The 15,712-nt window shown below is 44.9% G+C and overlaps 1 protein-coding gene across 3 annotated transcripts in view; it reads left to right on the forward strand.

The window, feature by feature from the left end:
* Positions 1-906: 906 nt before the first annotated feature.
* The window catches only part of VOPP1 (VOPP1 WW domain binding protein), a 114,772-nt gene continuing 99,966 nt past the window's right edge, over positions 907-15,712 (forward strand). For 2 of the 3 annotated variants that reach the window (XM_048213000.2, XM_057304300.1), the window contains exon 1: positions 909-1,156. In XM_048213000.2, the coding sequence (XP_048068957.1) occupies positions 1,103-1,156 (54 nt within the window). In that variant the 5' untranslated portion in view covers positions 909-1,102. Of the gene's footprint in view, positions 1,157-15,712 lie in introns of all 3 variants that reach the window. The other variant, XM_026501583.4, reaches the window with a different exon arrangement.

The raw sequence follows: 15,712 nt of genomic DNA on the forward strand, positions 1-15,712 counted from the left end.
GGTGGTGTGTATTTCCATGACTCCCTCCTCTACCTGCCGTCATGGTTTATGCCCTTTATGCTTCTTTATTACCCTCGACCCCTTGGTCTCTCCACTCAGCACCTTGTATGTGTCAAAGTCATGTAAGTGACTATCCCTTTAAACTTCAGGCATTAAGTTTTCAAGAAGCCCACCTCTAAATACTGGCCCTCCAGCTCAGGGTCTGGTACATCTTACAAGTTCACTAAATGCTTGTTGAATAACTGCACTGATGAGTTGGGATCTGAGCCACGTTACGAAAAAAATGGTAGGTGCTAGGTAGTGGTGGTGGAAAGGTGATTCAGCAGAGTTGAAGGACATCACAGACTCAGCAGTGGGAGGGTGGACTTTAACGTGGGAAGAATTGTGGTGGAGTCCAGGCAGGACCAGTGGGAAAGAATGCGGACATAAAAAGCACTTAATGAGAAGTGAGGTGTAAGGAGCCTTCTACTCAGTCTGCTCCCTCTCCCTTTGGCTGTCCTTTCTGTCATAAGGGGGTAGGGTGCACACAGCTGCTGGCACCCGCGGTTTGTAGGAATAGGAGGGAGAGTGAAGAACACAGAAGCATAGGGTGCAAGATGGAGCGACAGGTACATCTACAGCCACCACCCTCCGAAACAAGCTTCAGCACGCGAAGACTTTGCTTCTTTTAAAAACCTTCCTGGGTCTATTCAAGGGCGACAGGACGGTCTCCATCGAGGGAGAAGACACCTGATAGCTCCTCGCCCACTGGCCCTGCAACCCCTATCCGCGCTCTCCGCGGGCGCTTCAAGGCTTTGCGGCCCGGGCGCCCAGCAACAGCGTCCCGGCCTGGGCTTGGATCCTGGTGCCCGCGGGCGCGTGCCCAAGAGGGCGTGCCGGGAGCGCGCGCGAGCCGGGGGCGGAGCGCGGGGCGGAGCGCAGCCAGGGCTGCGCGGAGCGTCTAGGCTCCGCAACCGCCAGCCAGCCGCCCCGCGCCCCCAACTCCGGCTGGCCCGGGGTCGGAACCCCCGCCCCCCGCCCTCGTGCCTGCCCCACGGGGGCTGTGTTGCTGACTCGCGCCTGCGACTCGATAGCAGGGCACACCCGGAGAGGACACGGAGCCATGAGCCGCCTGCCCCGGAGGGTGGCGGCGCTGCTGCTCGGGCTGCTGGTGGAGGTAGGAGCAGAGGCCCGGGCCGCGCTTCCCTGGGCGCCTCTCCGATGCGCTAGCGGAGCGCGAACAATGCTGGGGGCTGAGCGGGGTGCAGTGCCGCGACGCCCCTGAAGGACCATCTGGGAGAACCCGAAAGGTCGAGCGGCGGAGAGCCACTGTCTCGCGGACCTGCATAAGTCCGGTTGCTGACTGTGTGGGGCTCCTGGTGACAAGGTCCCACCGGCCTCCCCCTCCGCCCTCCCCTCCCATCCCCACCCAACACCGCCCACCCTTCCCCACCCCCCTTCTCCCGCGCTCCGGGGTTGCTTATTTCTGTGCTTCTCGCGTCAGTCTGGAGGACTCAGGAGTGACCTTTATGCGTTGTACCCCAAGTTCCCTCGAGGAGGGCGGGACTGGGGGGGTTATGCGCGGCTGGGGGAGGGGGCGGTGGTCCCGGGAGTGGCGCAGGCGCAGAGGCCGCGTGCTGGTGGAGGTTGCAGCGGGTCCGCGGCTAGAGGGTGGCGGTGCGAGCGCGGACTCGTTAGTTGTGGGAAATGTCACGGAATACCGGGGAAGTAGCAGCGACGAGCGGAAGGGAGCAGCCCTGCTGTGAGAATGCAGCGCAGCCTTCAGTTTCCAGAGACATTCCACGGGGAGTCTGGGTGTCGGGCGTGATTTGCTGGAGCCGAGGCGGGGGACTTGTTGAAGCGATTGAGCGGGGAAGCGCCGTGAGCCGCCGCGCCCGCCCGCTGGGTGGGGGGGTGCTGGAGAGTTCCGCCCCTCATGGGGGCTCCCCCTTTTTGCCAAAGCGGATTCTTTATTTGTATTTTTCTCTAAAGATTTTATTCATTTATTTGAGAGAGAGAGCACAAGCAGCGAAAGCCGCAGAGGGAGACGGATCCGCAGGCTGCGCAGGGAGTCCCATGCGGGGCTGGATCCCAGGACGCTGGGGTCATGAGCGGAGCTAAAGGCTTTACCAAAAGCCCCCCCGGGCGCCCCTAAAGCGGGTTCTTTAAAATGTGAGCTAGTAGGATTCTGGGGTGTGGAGTCTGAATTAGGATGTGTCCAGTTCTCTGCCCATCTTCATTATTTTGAAGGAAATTTGCGTTAAATTAATGAAATCAGAGTAAATGGGTGATGAATACTTACACTCCTTTCTCTTTTCTATTTTGGAGGGCTGTAAAACTCTTTAATAGTTGGGTATCTGTGCTGGAAAGGACTTGGTTTTCTTCGTTGGTTAAAAATAATTATTAGGGAATGTTGGACGGGAACGTCGTCTTAGCACTCCAAAGTAAGGTTCATGGAAAAGCTTCTTGTGCCAGGCAGACTTTTTGTTTTGTTTTTCTTTTCTTTCTTTCTTTCTTTCTTTCTTTTTTTTTTTTTTAAAGACTTTTTATTTATTTGAGAGAGCTCAAGCGCCGGAGCAGGGGAAGGGCAGAGGCAGAGGGAGAAGCAGACTTCCTTCTGAGAGGGAGCCCGATGGGGGGCTGGATTCCAGGAGCCTGGGACCATGACCTGAGCTGAATGAAGGCAGATGGTTAACCAGCTGAGCCCCCCCAGCGGCCCCGGTTTCGTTGTTAATATCCCTCTGGCTTGTTAGTATTTTTGTGGGGCGCCGCCTCACTTGCATTCTTTGCATTTGTTCAGGATTTGAAGACCTTAGGAATCACATCTCCTCTGTGTTTACCATCCAGAACCACGGTGATGTGAATCTGAGAGGACCGTTTACCCAAAAACCGATGCCTCTGTACTTACGCAATGCCTGCCTCCCGACTACCTGAGATGGCTGCGGGGACCCAGTTCTTTCCAAAGAAGCTGTTGCATAGGAATTTCTCATCTTAATAGAGTGTTCAAATCATGTCTGAAAGGTCGAAAGGATCTCAAAGGCGAAAACGAAGTGACTAAGCAGATGTTTTCACAAAGTCAAATATCTTGATGTTTGGTAACTTTTGTGTTCAATAGGGTGGTGTGGTGTAGCCCGCTTTTGTAAGATGATTATATTCACACCCATTTTGTCTCTGGTGGAGAGGTGTCTCTCTGAGGAATGGAGACTTTATAATCCATCACATGGGATTTTATACATGAGGTAGATACTGTGATGTTTTCGTCTTCGGTTGGCTGTTGTTGGAGCACCTTTGGTGCCCTTGAAGTCCTGGATCATGTACGTTTAAGTGTGCAATCACAGTTGCCAAAGCTGTGAGGAGCCAAAGAGTTCTCTTCACGTGGAGCACATGAAACTACTGATGGAGATACTTGGTGACTAAAGACAGCCAACTGCAACCCAGGGCAGTTGCCTCTGTTTCTTTGTTCTGCTTGAACTGGTTTAATTGTAGTTGTCCCGTCGTTGACTATGGCACCGTCCTGGCGGTGGCGATGCCATTCCAGCCCTGCAGCGCTCTGCTCTGCTCCTCACTGGCACCACCCAGGGTCAGGCAGGGAGGATTTGTTTATGTCAGCAAGAAGTCCTGACTGTGGGGAGGGGAACTAGCAACTGTTTGAAAAGGGCTTCTCCCCCCCCCACCATCCCTTTATAGAAATTCACTTACCTGTTAGGCATAAAGACTACATATTTGTTTTTTTCTTATCAAACATTTATAGAGTACTTACCCTGTTTCAGGCACTTTACAAATATTAACTGATTACAAATGTTTACTTTGCAATTACTTTTATCACCATTTTTTATTTCAAATGAAAGATGTTATAAGGGACTTGTCCACGGTCTCACTGCCGTTAAACGTGAGGGACTTGACGTATGAACCCGGCAGCTGGGCTGCACCTCACCACGTGGCATTGCTGGCTCCCCCACTGCCGGATATACAGAGACGTGGAAGAAATTTGCAGAGTATGCCCTGAAACCAGTGGTGGACTTGGAGAGGTATGTGTTCCACAAAACAGGTAAACCAGCAAAATATGCTGTAGAACTCAGTCACACTTCCTTAGGGGACCCAGGTAATTTAGCATCCAAACTGTGACACTTAGGAGAATGAAATCCGGAGCTCAATGACTGTGCCTGAATGGCAGGCATCAGTCAACAGGACTGTCCTAGGAAACGTGGCTGTGTGCTCAGCCTGGAGCCTACACAGGGCTCCAAGTAGGAATAGGCACCAGCCCATCCCCAGAGAGACTTCTTGGGAGCTCATGACTGACGTGACTTTTCCTTTCTATTAAGTCAGAGTTTCCTGTGAATTGCATGAGAAGCTGATGGGGGCTCTCATTTCATGTCGCCGGCTCTCCTGTCACTCTGCCAGCTGCTGAGGTCCCTGCCACCCAGGTCATAAATGTGGTGACAGAATCGGAGAACCCCAAAGCCTTTTTTGGGTAATAAAGTTCTAGAGTTCTGTGCTTCTCTTCTGCTCACTCGCTCCTGCGAGGCCCTGAGAACAGTGCCTGCGGGAAGACTGGAAGTGCTAAGCCGTCTCCTAGTAGCCCTGGTCAAGTCATTCCCAGTGGCCTTCACTGAGCTGCAGTGGAACCTTAGAAACCAGAAGAAAAAAAACGTTTCAAATCTGATTGTGCTTTATTTATTTTTTTAATGTTTTTTTATTAGATTATGTTAGTCACCATACAGTACATCCCTGGTTTCTGATGTAAAGTTCGATGATTCATTAGTTGCGTATAACACCCAGTACACCATGCAATACGTGCCCTCCCTACTACCCATCACCAGCCTACCCCATTCCCCCATCTCCCTCCCCTTTGAAGCCCTCAGTTTGTTTCTCAGAGTCCATAGTCTCTCATGCTTCATTCCCCCTTCTGATCACCGCCCCCTTTCTCTATCCCTTTCTTCCCCTACCGATCTTCCTGGTTCTTATGGTCAATAGATGAGAGAAATCATATGATAATTGTCTTTCTCTGCTTGACTATTTCACTTAGCATTATCTCCTCCAGTGCCGTCCATGTTGCAGCAAATGTTGAGAACTCGTTCTTTCTGATAGCTGAGTAATATTCCATTGTATATATGGACCACAGCTTCTTAATCCAGTCATCTGTTGAAGGGCATCTTGGCTCTTTCCACGATTTAGCTATTGTGGACAATGCTGCTATGAACATTGGGGTGCATATGACCCTTCTCTTCACTATGTCTGTCTCTTTGGGGTAAATACCCAGTAGTGCAATGGCTGGGTCATAGGGTAGCTCAATTTTTAACTTTTTAAGGGACCTCCACACTATTTTCCAGAGTGGCTGTACCAACTTGCATTCCCACCAACAACGTAGGAGGGATCCCCTTTCTCCACATCCTCTCCAACAATTGTTGTTTCTTGCCTTGTCAATTTTTGCCATTCTAACTGGCGTAAGGTGGTATCTTAGTGTGGTTTTGATTTGAATTTCCCTGATGGCTAATAATTTTGAACATTTTTTCATGTGTCTGTTAGCCATTTGTATGTCATCATTGGAAAAGTGTCTGTTCATATCTTCTGCCCATTTTATGATTTGTTTATTTGTTTCTCTCATATTGAGTTTGAGAAGTTCTTCGTAGATCTTGGATACCAGTCTTTTATCTGTAGTATCGTTTGCAAATATCTTCTCCCATTCCGTGGGCTGCCTCTTAGTTTTTTTGACTGTTTCCTTGGCTGTGCAGAAGCTTTTTATCTTGACGAAGTCCCACAAGTTTATTTTATCTTTTGTTTCTCTTGCCTTTGGAGATGTGTCATGAAAAAGGTTGCTTTGGGCGATGTCGTAGAGGTTGCTGCCTATGTTCTCCTCTAGGATTTTGATGGATTTCTGTCTCACATCGAGGTCTTTCATCCATTTGGAGTTTATCTTTGTGTATGGTGTGAGAGAGTGGTCAAGTTTCATTCTTTTGCATGTAGCTGTCCAATTTTCCCAGCACCATTTATTGAAGATACTGTCTTTTATCCACCGGATGTTTTTTCCTGCTTTATCAAAGATTAGTTGCGCAAAGAACCGAGGGTCCATTTCTGGATTCTCTATTCTGTTCCATTGGTCTATGTGTCTGTTTTTGTGCCAGTACCATGCTGTCTTTGTGATCACAGCTTTGTATTACAGCTCGAAATCTGGCATTGTGATGCCCCCAGCTTTGTTTTTCCTTTTCAGCAGTTCCTTGGCGATATGGGGCCTTTTCTGGTCCCATACAAATTTAAGGACTATTTGTTCCTGATTGTGCTTTAGTTGAACCTGGGGAGTAATTAGTCCTAAGGGTATGTGCCTCCCAGGGGCTTTTTATCAGAGTGCCTCATTTTCTAGATACTGTCATTGCAGTCTCTTTGTGGACGTCAGGTGGCTGAGACTTTTACAAAATACTTAGTAGTATTCTAAGTCTCTGAAAGAAGCCTAGAAATATGTAGTATACTATTTCATATAACGTTCCCCAGTGCAAGTGCTGGCTGTCCTGCTGCATCCATTCACCGGGGGAATGGACTCTGGTGGAGCGACTGGCATCAGTATCTTTCTGATTCGCCCCTGGAACCCCAAACTGGAAACCTTTAAGTGGGCCTGCTCCGTATGTTTCAGAGTTGTTCCCATGAAAGAACACCCTTCTTAGGCTAGAAAAAGGAGCCGTCTTCTCTTAGAATGAGAGGGTTGGAAAGTGAACATTGTCTTTTGAAACTAAGGAAAATAAGAGGATTACTGAGTATTTTTCTAAAGTCCTATGTATTTTGATGCCTGGGAGTCTTCAAATTAGAACCAAGTCATGTTTAAGAGTGTTTTTTGTTTCTTGCCACATGTTTCTTGCCACATGGAATGCCAGCAGTTGTGGCAGCCCTTGGGTGCCAATTCTCTGAAATAAACCTTTTCAACCCTCCCACTTTGTAGAGCTTTTGGAATCTGAGCAACATGCAGTTTGAATGAAAAAGAAGACTATAGGGAGTTTGTTATCTCTAGAGGCTCCCTGGGAGGCTGGGTGCTGATGGCTGGGAGTTGGCAGTGATGAATGAGCCCAGTTGCAAGCACTTGCTCTGAAGTAGGGAAAACCTGGCTCCAGGTTTGTGAGGAGGGCCAGACTTGGGGCTCTAATTGGCCCTTGCTCTCTTGTCTTGTGCACAGTTATAAAGGCCGACTGGGGGAAGTGTCTCTAGAAGTACATGGATTAGGCTAGAGGTCACTTGATTATTTAGCTATAGGGTGATAAGGAATTTTCCTAGAACTCATGTTTGTCATCTCTTCTTGATGAGGCCTCTCCCATGTCCCCTTCAGTAAAGCTTATCTTGATCACCTATGTAAAATTCCAGCCCAATTCCCCTCCCAGCCCCCTTGCTCAGACCAATTCTCTCCCTTCTCTGTATCTGTTACCTCTAAACTATGATGGCATTTACATTATAGGGGCAAGGTTTGCTCTATTTTGTTAAATGAAACGTCCTAGCTTCTAGAACAGTACCTGCCACAGAATAAGACTCAGTAAATATTTGAATGAGTAAACAGATTAGTGGGTAATGACCCTAGGTGAAGGAGTTGAGTAGATCCATAGTAGGAGAGGGGAAGGTCATTGATTAGCTGTGGACTCTGAAGAATGAGCACCTGTCCTAGGACTTAGCTGTAATCTGTTTGAACACCTGTAGAGATGGAAACTTCCTATCTCTCAAAACAACGCATCAACATTTTGGACAATTTCAGTTGTTAACGTTTTCTGTCATGTTGAGGAGAAATGTCTGCATTGTTTTTACCGGGTTCTAGTTCTGTGTTCTTGGGCTTTTCAGAAGAAATAGAATCACAGTGTCAACCCCTCAGTATTTGAACACAGCTATTGGAGTCCCCACTGTGTTTTTCTCAAGGTTCATCCCCTTCTGTCATTTCTCCAGAGATGTGGCTAGGAGTCATCTCACCACCCTCACAGCTGCCCTTTGAAAACTCTGTAACTCTGTCAAACTCAAGAAATTCCCACTCTCTGAAAATGATTGGTCCTAGAGAAAGTCAAAGCTAATCCACTTAAAACAAGGACCAAGATTTTGTGGTTAGTGGGGGAAAAAAACAAAGCCCAAATTATAAAAATAAGTTAATTTTATCTAAGTATTTTTATAATTATGAATCAATTTTGGGGTTGGGGGAGAGATTAATTTTTCTGACAAAAACCTATGATGAATAATAGTTAGTCTTCATTTGACATTGGAAGTTAGAGGCATGATCACAGTGAAGTTTTTTTTTCTTTTTCGCCCCCAGAATTATGTGCTCTAGTAATCAACCCTCCACCCCCAGCTCCCACCTCTAGCTTCTCATGGTCTTTTTTATTCACATCATTCTCCTTTGGTCATTGTTAATGACTTAGCTGCCAGATTCTTTTGTCCCTTCCGTAGGCTTCATGGGATACTGCATCTTTGTGAGATCTGCAAGGTCGTTTTGCTGTCCGTTTGTGTGGTGTTTGTGTTGTACTGTCCCGTGATCCTGTCATCAGAGATGCTGCTGTGCTGAAGTGGGCTGGGTTGTTGGTGCACTGCTGTAGAAGGAATGAGTTCAGTGAGTGTATCTTGTCATGAAGCTTTTGGCTTGCCTCCTATCTCTTCCCCTTTGTGACTTATTTGAACAATAAGGACACTCTGTTCTATAGGTGTGACTGACTGGCTCTATCACAACCCTAGTGTGGACCTTGTGATATAAGAGAAGCCAAGAGATGCACACTGAATTTTCAGTGACACTTCAATCTTTTTAATATGTGCTCCTGGTAACCCACAAATCATCACAATAGTTGTAGGGATGTTTATTATAGTTTATTTTAATTTTAAAAACTGCAATTGAGGACTGTATATTTATTCTAATTACATTTCACATTATATTCTTCATCTCATCTTGTTAAACTTGTCACCATCTGTTCGGATGGTGTCCCAGTCCATTTGGGCTGCTATCACAAAATACCACCTACTGGTATAAACAACAGTACATTTCTTATTGCTCCAGAGGCTGAGAAGTCCAAGGTCAAGGCTCCAGCATGGCTGAATCCTAGTGAGGGCCCTCTTCCTGATTCATGGCGAAGCACCTTTGGGCTATGTCCTCATTTGGTGGAAGGGGTAAGGGGTCTCTGTGGGATCTCTTTTATAAGAGCACTAATCCCATTCATGAGGAGCTTGTGAGGTAATCACCTCCCAGAGGCCCCACCTCCCAATACCATCACATCAGGCAATAGGGTTTCAACATATGAATTTTGAGGGGACATGAACATTCAGACCATAACAGATGATGACATGACCATGTGTTATAGAATCTCAACTCTTTGTATATTGTCTGGGAGTCTTTGAGTAAATTCCTTAAGCTCTCATTGACTCAGTTGATTCACCTGTAGAAAGAGAAATGCCTTAGTGTTGAGGGAGGCCATGGGAAAATTCCCCACTTGAAACTTAACTCTTTGTGTCAGCTGGATCAACAGACTTGAACATTGTCTCTAGGCAGGCCCCTGGCATCTTTATTTTTTAACCGGTGCACAGTGCTTCTGATGAGATGATGAGATGACAGTCTTTAGTAAGCCCAGATAGACTAAACTGCTGCAGGTCCCTGAAGGCACTACATGATCTCTGCTTGTTTCCCTTCTCTCTTACTTTTCCATTTGAACTCCCACTATAGTTGAAGATGATCAGGTGGTGTCTAGGAAGACTATGCTAATTGTCCCCTCAGGTTGAGTTAAGTGCCAGACCTGGGCAAGCCACTTTCAGGACCTCCTAGCTCAGGTATTTTAATTGCCTGTTTGTGGTCTGTGAACCCGTTAGACCTTGAGCTCCTAGGGGACCTTGGTTCCGAAAAGTTTAGGATATGTGGGGGGTGGGGGGGCACAGAATGAGATCAGGAGCTTGGATATAGAGGTTTACCTCAGGAAAGAGAATGTGTTTTGAGTTGGGGAAATGAGGTGAGCAGGGGGGAAAGTGTGGATATATTTTAGGTTTAGTGGGGCAGCTATGGTGAGATATCTTGTTGTTGTTGTTGTTGTTGTTAAAGTAATCCAAGAAGGTGAGTTGGAAAGGATCTCAACGTCGACGTAATGGCAAAGGTCTGAGAGAGCTGTTGTGGGAAGGGCCACTTAGATGCTTTATACCTGTACATCGCAGAGCATTAATGGTTGAGATTTAAATGAACATGTCTAATAGTCCTATGGACACAGCCAAGTATCCTGGCTTGCCTCTGAATGGCAAGGGAGCAGAGGAATGAAAAGGAAGCTGCTAGAGTTGGGATTGGTGCTGGAACCATGGTAGTATGTCAGGAGTATAAGAGTTCTAGGAGGTTATTGTTAAGATGGCTGGTTTAGGGTCTAATCTGGAAGGTATAAAATTAGAAAGGGATTCATGGATTGGAAAATGAAGAAAACTGATCACATGGAAGTGAGATGAGGGTATGGGGCAGATCCCCATAAATGTGAGCCTTTGGGAGAAGAGGGTGAGGATATTGTGCTAGGGAACAGAACTTGCTATGAGGTCTGTATTAGTTTTCTGTTACCTGCTGTAACAAATTAGCTCAAACTTAATGGCTTAAAACAAGACAAACTTATTATCTTACAGTTTTGGAGGTCAAAAGTCTTAAATTGGACTCACTAAAATTAGAGTGTCAGCAGGGCTGCTGGGCAGCATTCCTGCTGGAGGCTCTACTGGAAAATCTGTGTCCTTGCCTTTTCAGTTTCTAAAGGCTGCCCCCATTCGTTGACTGCTGGTCCCTTCTGTCATCTTCAAAGAATAGTATCTTCAAATTTCTGTCATGTCTGCCTCCCTCTGTCACTTATAAAGGCTCTTGTGAATACATGTTGCCTACCAAAATTAGCCAGGATAGTCTTTCCATCTCAAGATCCTTATCTTAATCACATCTGCAAAGTCTTTTTGCTGTGTAAGGTGACGTAAGGTTCCAGACATTAGTTTGTGGACATCTTTGAGGGGAGGAAGAGGCATTATTTTGCCTAACACAAGGTTGAAGAAAATACTGCTTAAAATAAATATTATAGCTAAATCACTGTTAGTGAAGCTTTTTTACAGTCCATTACCATAGTACAGGGTTATTCTGTGGGAAACTAATATGTACAGTCCAAAGTCTTGCTGAGGTGGTCAGTGGAGTGAGTGAATGAGTATGTGCCACAATTCACTGCACTGGGCTGAAGTGAGGGTTTATTAATATAAGTCTTACATCTGTTTCATGCTTTGAGTTCTTAGTAGAAAGAGTGAAAATATGTGGTGGTCACTGCTGTGGAAGTTGAGGTTCATTTCTGACTTTTCTGAGTTGCACAAGAGGACAAATCACAGATAGAGAAAAGGTTTCTGTCATAGTGGAACTGAGACCACAGGTTACTTGATGCACTTGATGCTTTTTCCACATCCTTGCAGGAAAGGAACTGGTCTTCAAAATTATGATACCTGGGCACACTGATCACCTGAGCTGGATGTTAGGGGCCATCACTGTGGTGGCTGGTCAGGCTGCTACATGATCATCTCTGTGGGCAATGGCTGCCCTTGGAGACTTCCTTCTGGACAGGAGTCATACTACTCCTGTGAGACTAAAGGGGTTGACAAGACTTTTCTCCAAGAATAAAAGAGCTGGCAGAAGCCGTTTCTCATACTCGCCCCCTGCCTGGTCGAAATACCCAGACACCTGCAAGGACCAGCTTGAACAGTCTCCATATAGCTTGTTAACACCATGTATCCTACCCTGTGTTGTCCTTTGAATTTTCCCCATCCAACCCACCCTACCTGACAGAAGTCCCACCAAAGCAGCCTGGTCAGATCTCATCATTCAAGCAGTACCAGTAAGCACCTGCATAGACCTTGCTAATACAACATGCCCTGCCCCCATGTTCTTCTGTGGACTTGCCCCATCCAACCAGCCCCACTTGGCAGGAGTCCCTCCAAAGCAGCTCCATGTCCCATCCTGCAAAAAAGACCAGCATTTATCTTGCTAACTAACACCATGTACCCTGCCCCCACATTCTCCTACAGACTTCCCTATTCAACCAGCCCCACTAGGCAGGAGTCCCTCCAAAGCAGCTCCAGAAGCTTCTCATTCTTCAAGCAGTCCCAACAGTGGCCAACACCACTCCAAATTGACTCCTATCAGGGGAAGAGGAGAAGATAACCACACATACCAGTTCCACTGCAGCTCCAGCAGTGGGCTGGGGTCAGAAAATTCAATCTGACTGCCAGCCCCACCCACCAACAAAAACTTCACAGGGAGCAGCACAAAGAGAGAGCCCTGTAGTCACTGCAACTCCAAGAGATGGACTGGGGGCAGATATCTGGTCTGACTGCAGGCCCTGCCCATCAAGGAAAGCCTTTTAGGGAACAACTCAGTGAGAGCACTCTGCAGTTAAGTGTGACTGCAGCGCTGGCAAATGGGCTGAGGGCAGGCATCTGTGCTAACGGAACTACAAGCTCAGTGTGGCCCCAGACTGACCCCTTAACAGTGCAGTGACCAAACACTGACCATAACATGCAAAGAGAGCCATTGTAACTAAGTGAACTTAAGGCATGCGTGGCTCAACCACAGGAGCATGGTGCATGCAGCACACGTAGGAGACACTCCTGAAGTGCCAGGTCCTGGTGAAGTGGGAACAATGCACTAAAGAGCACTATAGGACCTCTTCTCCATAAGGCCACTACTTTTAAGATCAAGAGACATAAATGACTTTCCTAATACATAGAAACAAACACAGAGGGTTAGACAAAATAATGGAGGAATATGTCCCAAATGAAAGAATAGGACAAAAGCACAGCAAAAGAACTAAATGAAATGGAGATAAAGCAATATTCCTGATAGAAATTTCATCTCTGACTGGTTCTTTTTTATGTTTTCTGCCTCTATTTTTTAAGAACCAATTGAAGATGAAGAACTCAGTAACTGAAATTAAAAACACACTAAAGAGAATAAATCATAGACTACAGGAAGCAGAAAAACAGATCAGCGAGCTGGAAGACAGAGTAATGGAAAGCAGTCTAGCTGAACAGCAAAAAGAAAAAAAAAGGATAATAAAAAATGAGACTAGGTTAAGGGAACTCAACAACATCATCAAGCTTAGTAACACTGGCATTATAGCAACCCCAGAAAGAGAAGAGAGAAATTGGGACAGAAAATTTATTTGAGGAAATAATAGCTGAAAACTTCCCTAATCTAGAAAAGGAAACAAACATCCAGATTCAGGAGGCACAGAGAGCCCCCAACAAAATCAACCCAAGGAGGTCCACACCAAGACACAATAATTAAAATGGCAAAAAGTAGTGATAAAGAATTTTAAAAGCACTGAGAAAAAGGAAGACAGTTACATACAAGGGAAACCCTATAAAGCTATCAGCTGGTTTTTCAGCAGAAACTTTGCAACCCTGAAGGAAGTGGCATGCTATATTCAAAGTGCTAAAAGGAAAAAAATCTGTAACCCAGAATATTCTGTCAAGCAAAGCTGTCATTTGGAATAGAAGAGAGAGAGTTTCCGAGACAAACAAAAGCTAAGGGAGTTCATTACGACTAAACCAGCCTTATAAGAAATGTTAAAAGGGTGAGTGGAAAGGAAAGGCCATAATCAGGAGTAAGAAAATTACAAAAGGAAAAAATTTCACAGGTACATAAAAGCATAATAAAAGGAGCAGATTGATCATTTATAAAACCAATATGGAGGAAGTAGTAAAATCAATTATATCTATAAAAGTCAGTCAAGGATTCACAAAATAAAAGTATGTGAAGTATGAATGACATCATATACATAAAATGTGGGAGGAGGCAAAGATTTAGTGCTTTTAGAATAGGTTCAAACTTAATTGACCACCAGCAATCTAATATAAACTGCTATATGTATGGGATGTTAAATATCATCCTAACAGTAACCACAAATCAAAAATCTATAATAGATAAACAAAAAAATAAAGAGAAGGGAATCCAAGCATATCACTAAAGAAAGCCATCAAACCCAAAGGAAGAGAGCAAGAGAAGAAAGGAATAGAGAAGAACTACAAAAACAACCATAAAACAAGTAATAAAATGGTAGTAAGTACAAATCTGTCAATAATTACTTTGAAAAAAATAGACTAAATGCTCCAATCAAAAGACATAGGATACTGAATTCTTAATTTAAGAATTAATAAGATCAATAAACCTCTGGCCAGACTTATCCAAAAGAAAAGAGAAAGGACCCAAATCAATAAAATTATGAATGAAAGGGGAGAGACCACGACTAACACCAAAGAAATAGAAACAATCATTAGAAGTTATTATCAACAACTATATGCCAACAAATTAAACAACCTGGAAGAAATGGATGCCTTCCTGGAAACCTATAAACTACCAAGTCTGAAACAGGAAGAAACAGACAATCTGAATAGACCAGTAACTGTAACGGAATTGAAGCAGTAGTCAAAAACCTCCCCAAAAAACAAGAGTCCAGGGCCAGATGGCTTCCCTGGGGAATTCTACCAAACATTTAAAGAAGAAATGATACTTAGTCTTCTGAAGCTGTTTCAAAAAATAGAAACAGAAGGAAAACTTCCAAACTCGTTCTATGAGGCCAGCATTACCTTGATCCCCAAACCAGGCAAAGACCCCTTTGAAAGGAGAATTACAGACCAATATCCCTGATGAATATGGGTGCCAAAATTCTCAACAAGATCCTGGCTAATAGAATCCAACAGTACATTAAAAGGATTATCCATCATGGCCATTCCTGTGTTGAATTTTTTAAGATACTCTTTAGAAACATCTTGCATTTGAGTATTTTTTAGACTCTCTATTATTTCATTTTTCCAACCTCTCTGATTTAAAAAGATGCTGGTGATGGCCAAAAAACAAGTAATCTAGTTAAGAAATGGGCAGAAGTTCAAAATAGACCTTTTTCCAAAGAAGACATACAAATGGCTAACAAACACATGAAAAGATGCTAATATCACTCATCGTCAGGGAAATACAGATCAAAACTACGATGAGATATCGCCTCACACCAGTCAGAATGGCTAAAATTAACAACATAGGAAACAACAGACGTTGGCGAGGATGTGGATTATAGGGAACCCGCTTACACTGTTGGTGGGAATGCGAGCTGGTGCAGCCACTCTGGAGAACAGCATGGAGGTTCCTGAAGACATTAAAAATAGAGCTACACTACGGCCCAGCAATTGCAGTACTGGGTATTTATCTAGAGGATACGAAATTCTGATTTGAAGGGGCACATGCACCCTGATGTTTATAGCAGCACACACTAAATTAGGGAAGAGCCCAAATGTCCATCAACTGATGAATGGAGAAGGAAGATGTGGTGTATATATACACAATGGAATATTACTCAGCCATAAAGAAGAATAAAATGTTGCCATTTGCAATGACGTGGATAGAGCTAGAATGTATTATGCTAAGTGAAATAGGTCAGTCGGAGAAAGACAAATACCGTATGATTTCACTCATGTGGAATTTAAGAAATGAAACATGAACAGGGGGAAAAAAAGAGGGAAATCATAAAACAGACTTTACTATAGAGAACAAACCAAGGGTTGCTGGAGGGGAGTTGGGTGGGGGGTGGGTTAAATGGGTGATAGAAATTAAGGAGGGCACTTGTGATGAGCACTGAGTGTTGTATGTAAGTGATGAATCATTAAATTCTGCCATTGAAACTGATATTACACTATATGTTAACTAACTGGAATTTAAATAAAAACTTGAAACGATTAAAAAAAAAAGATGGTGATGATG

The sequence above is a fragment of the Ursus arctos genome, unplaced genomic scaffold (genome assembly GCF_023065955.2).
Source record: "Ursus arctos isolate Adak ecotype North America unplaced genomic scaffold, UrsArc2.0 scaffold_3, whole genome shotgun sequence".
Taxonomy (NCBI): domain Eukaryota; kingdom Metazoa; phylum Chordata; class Mammalia; order Carnivora; family Ursidae; genus Ursus; species Ursus arctos.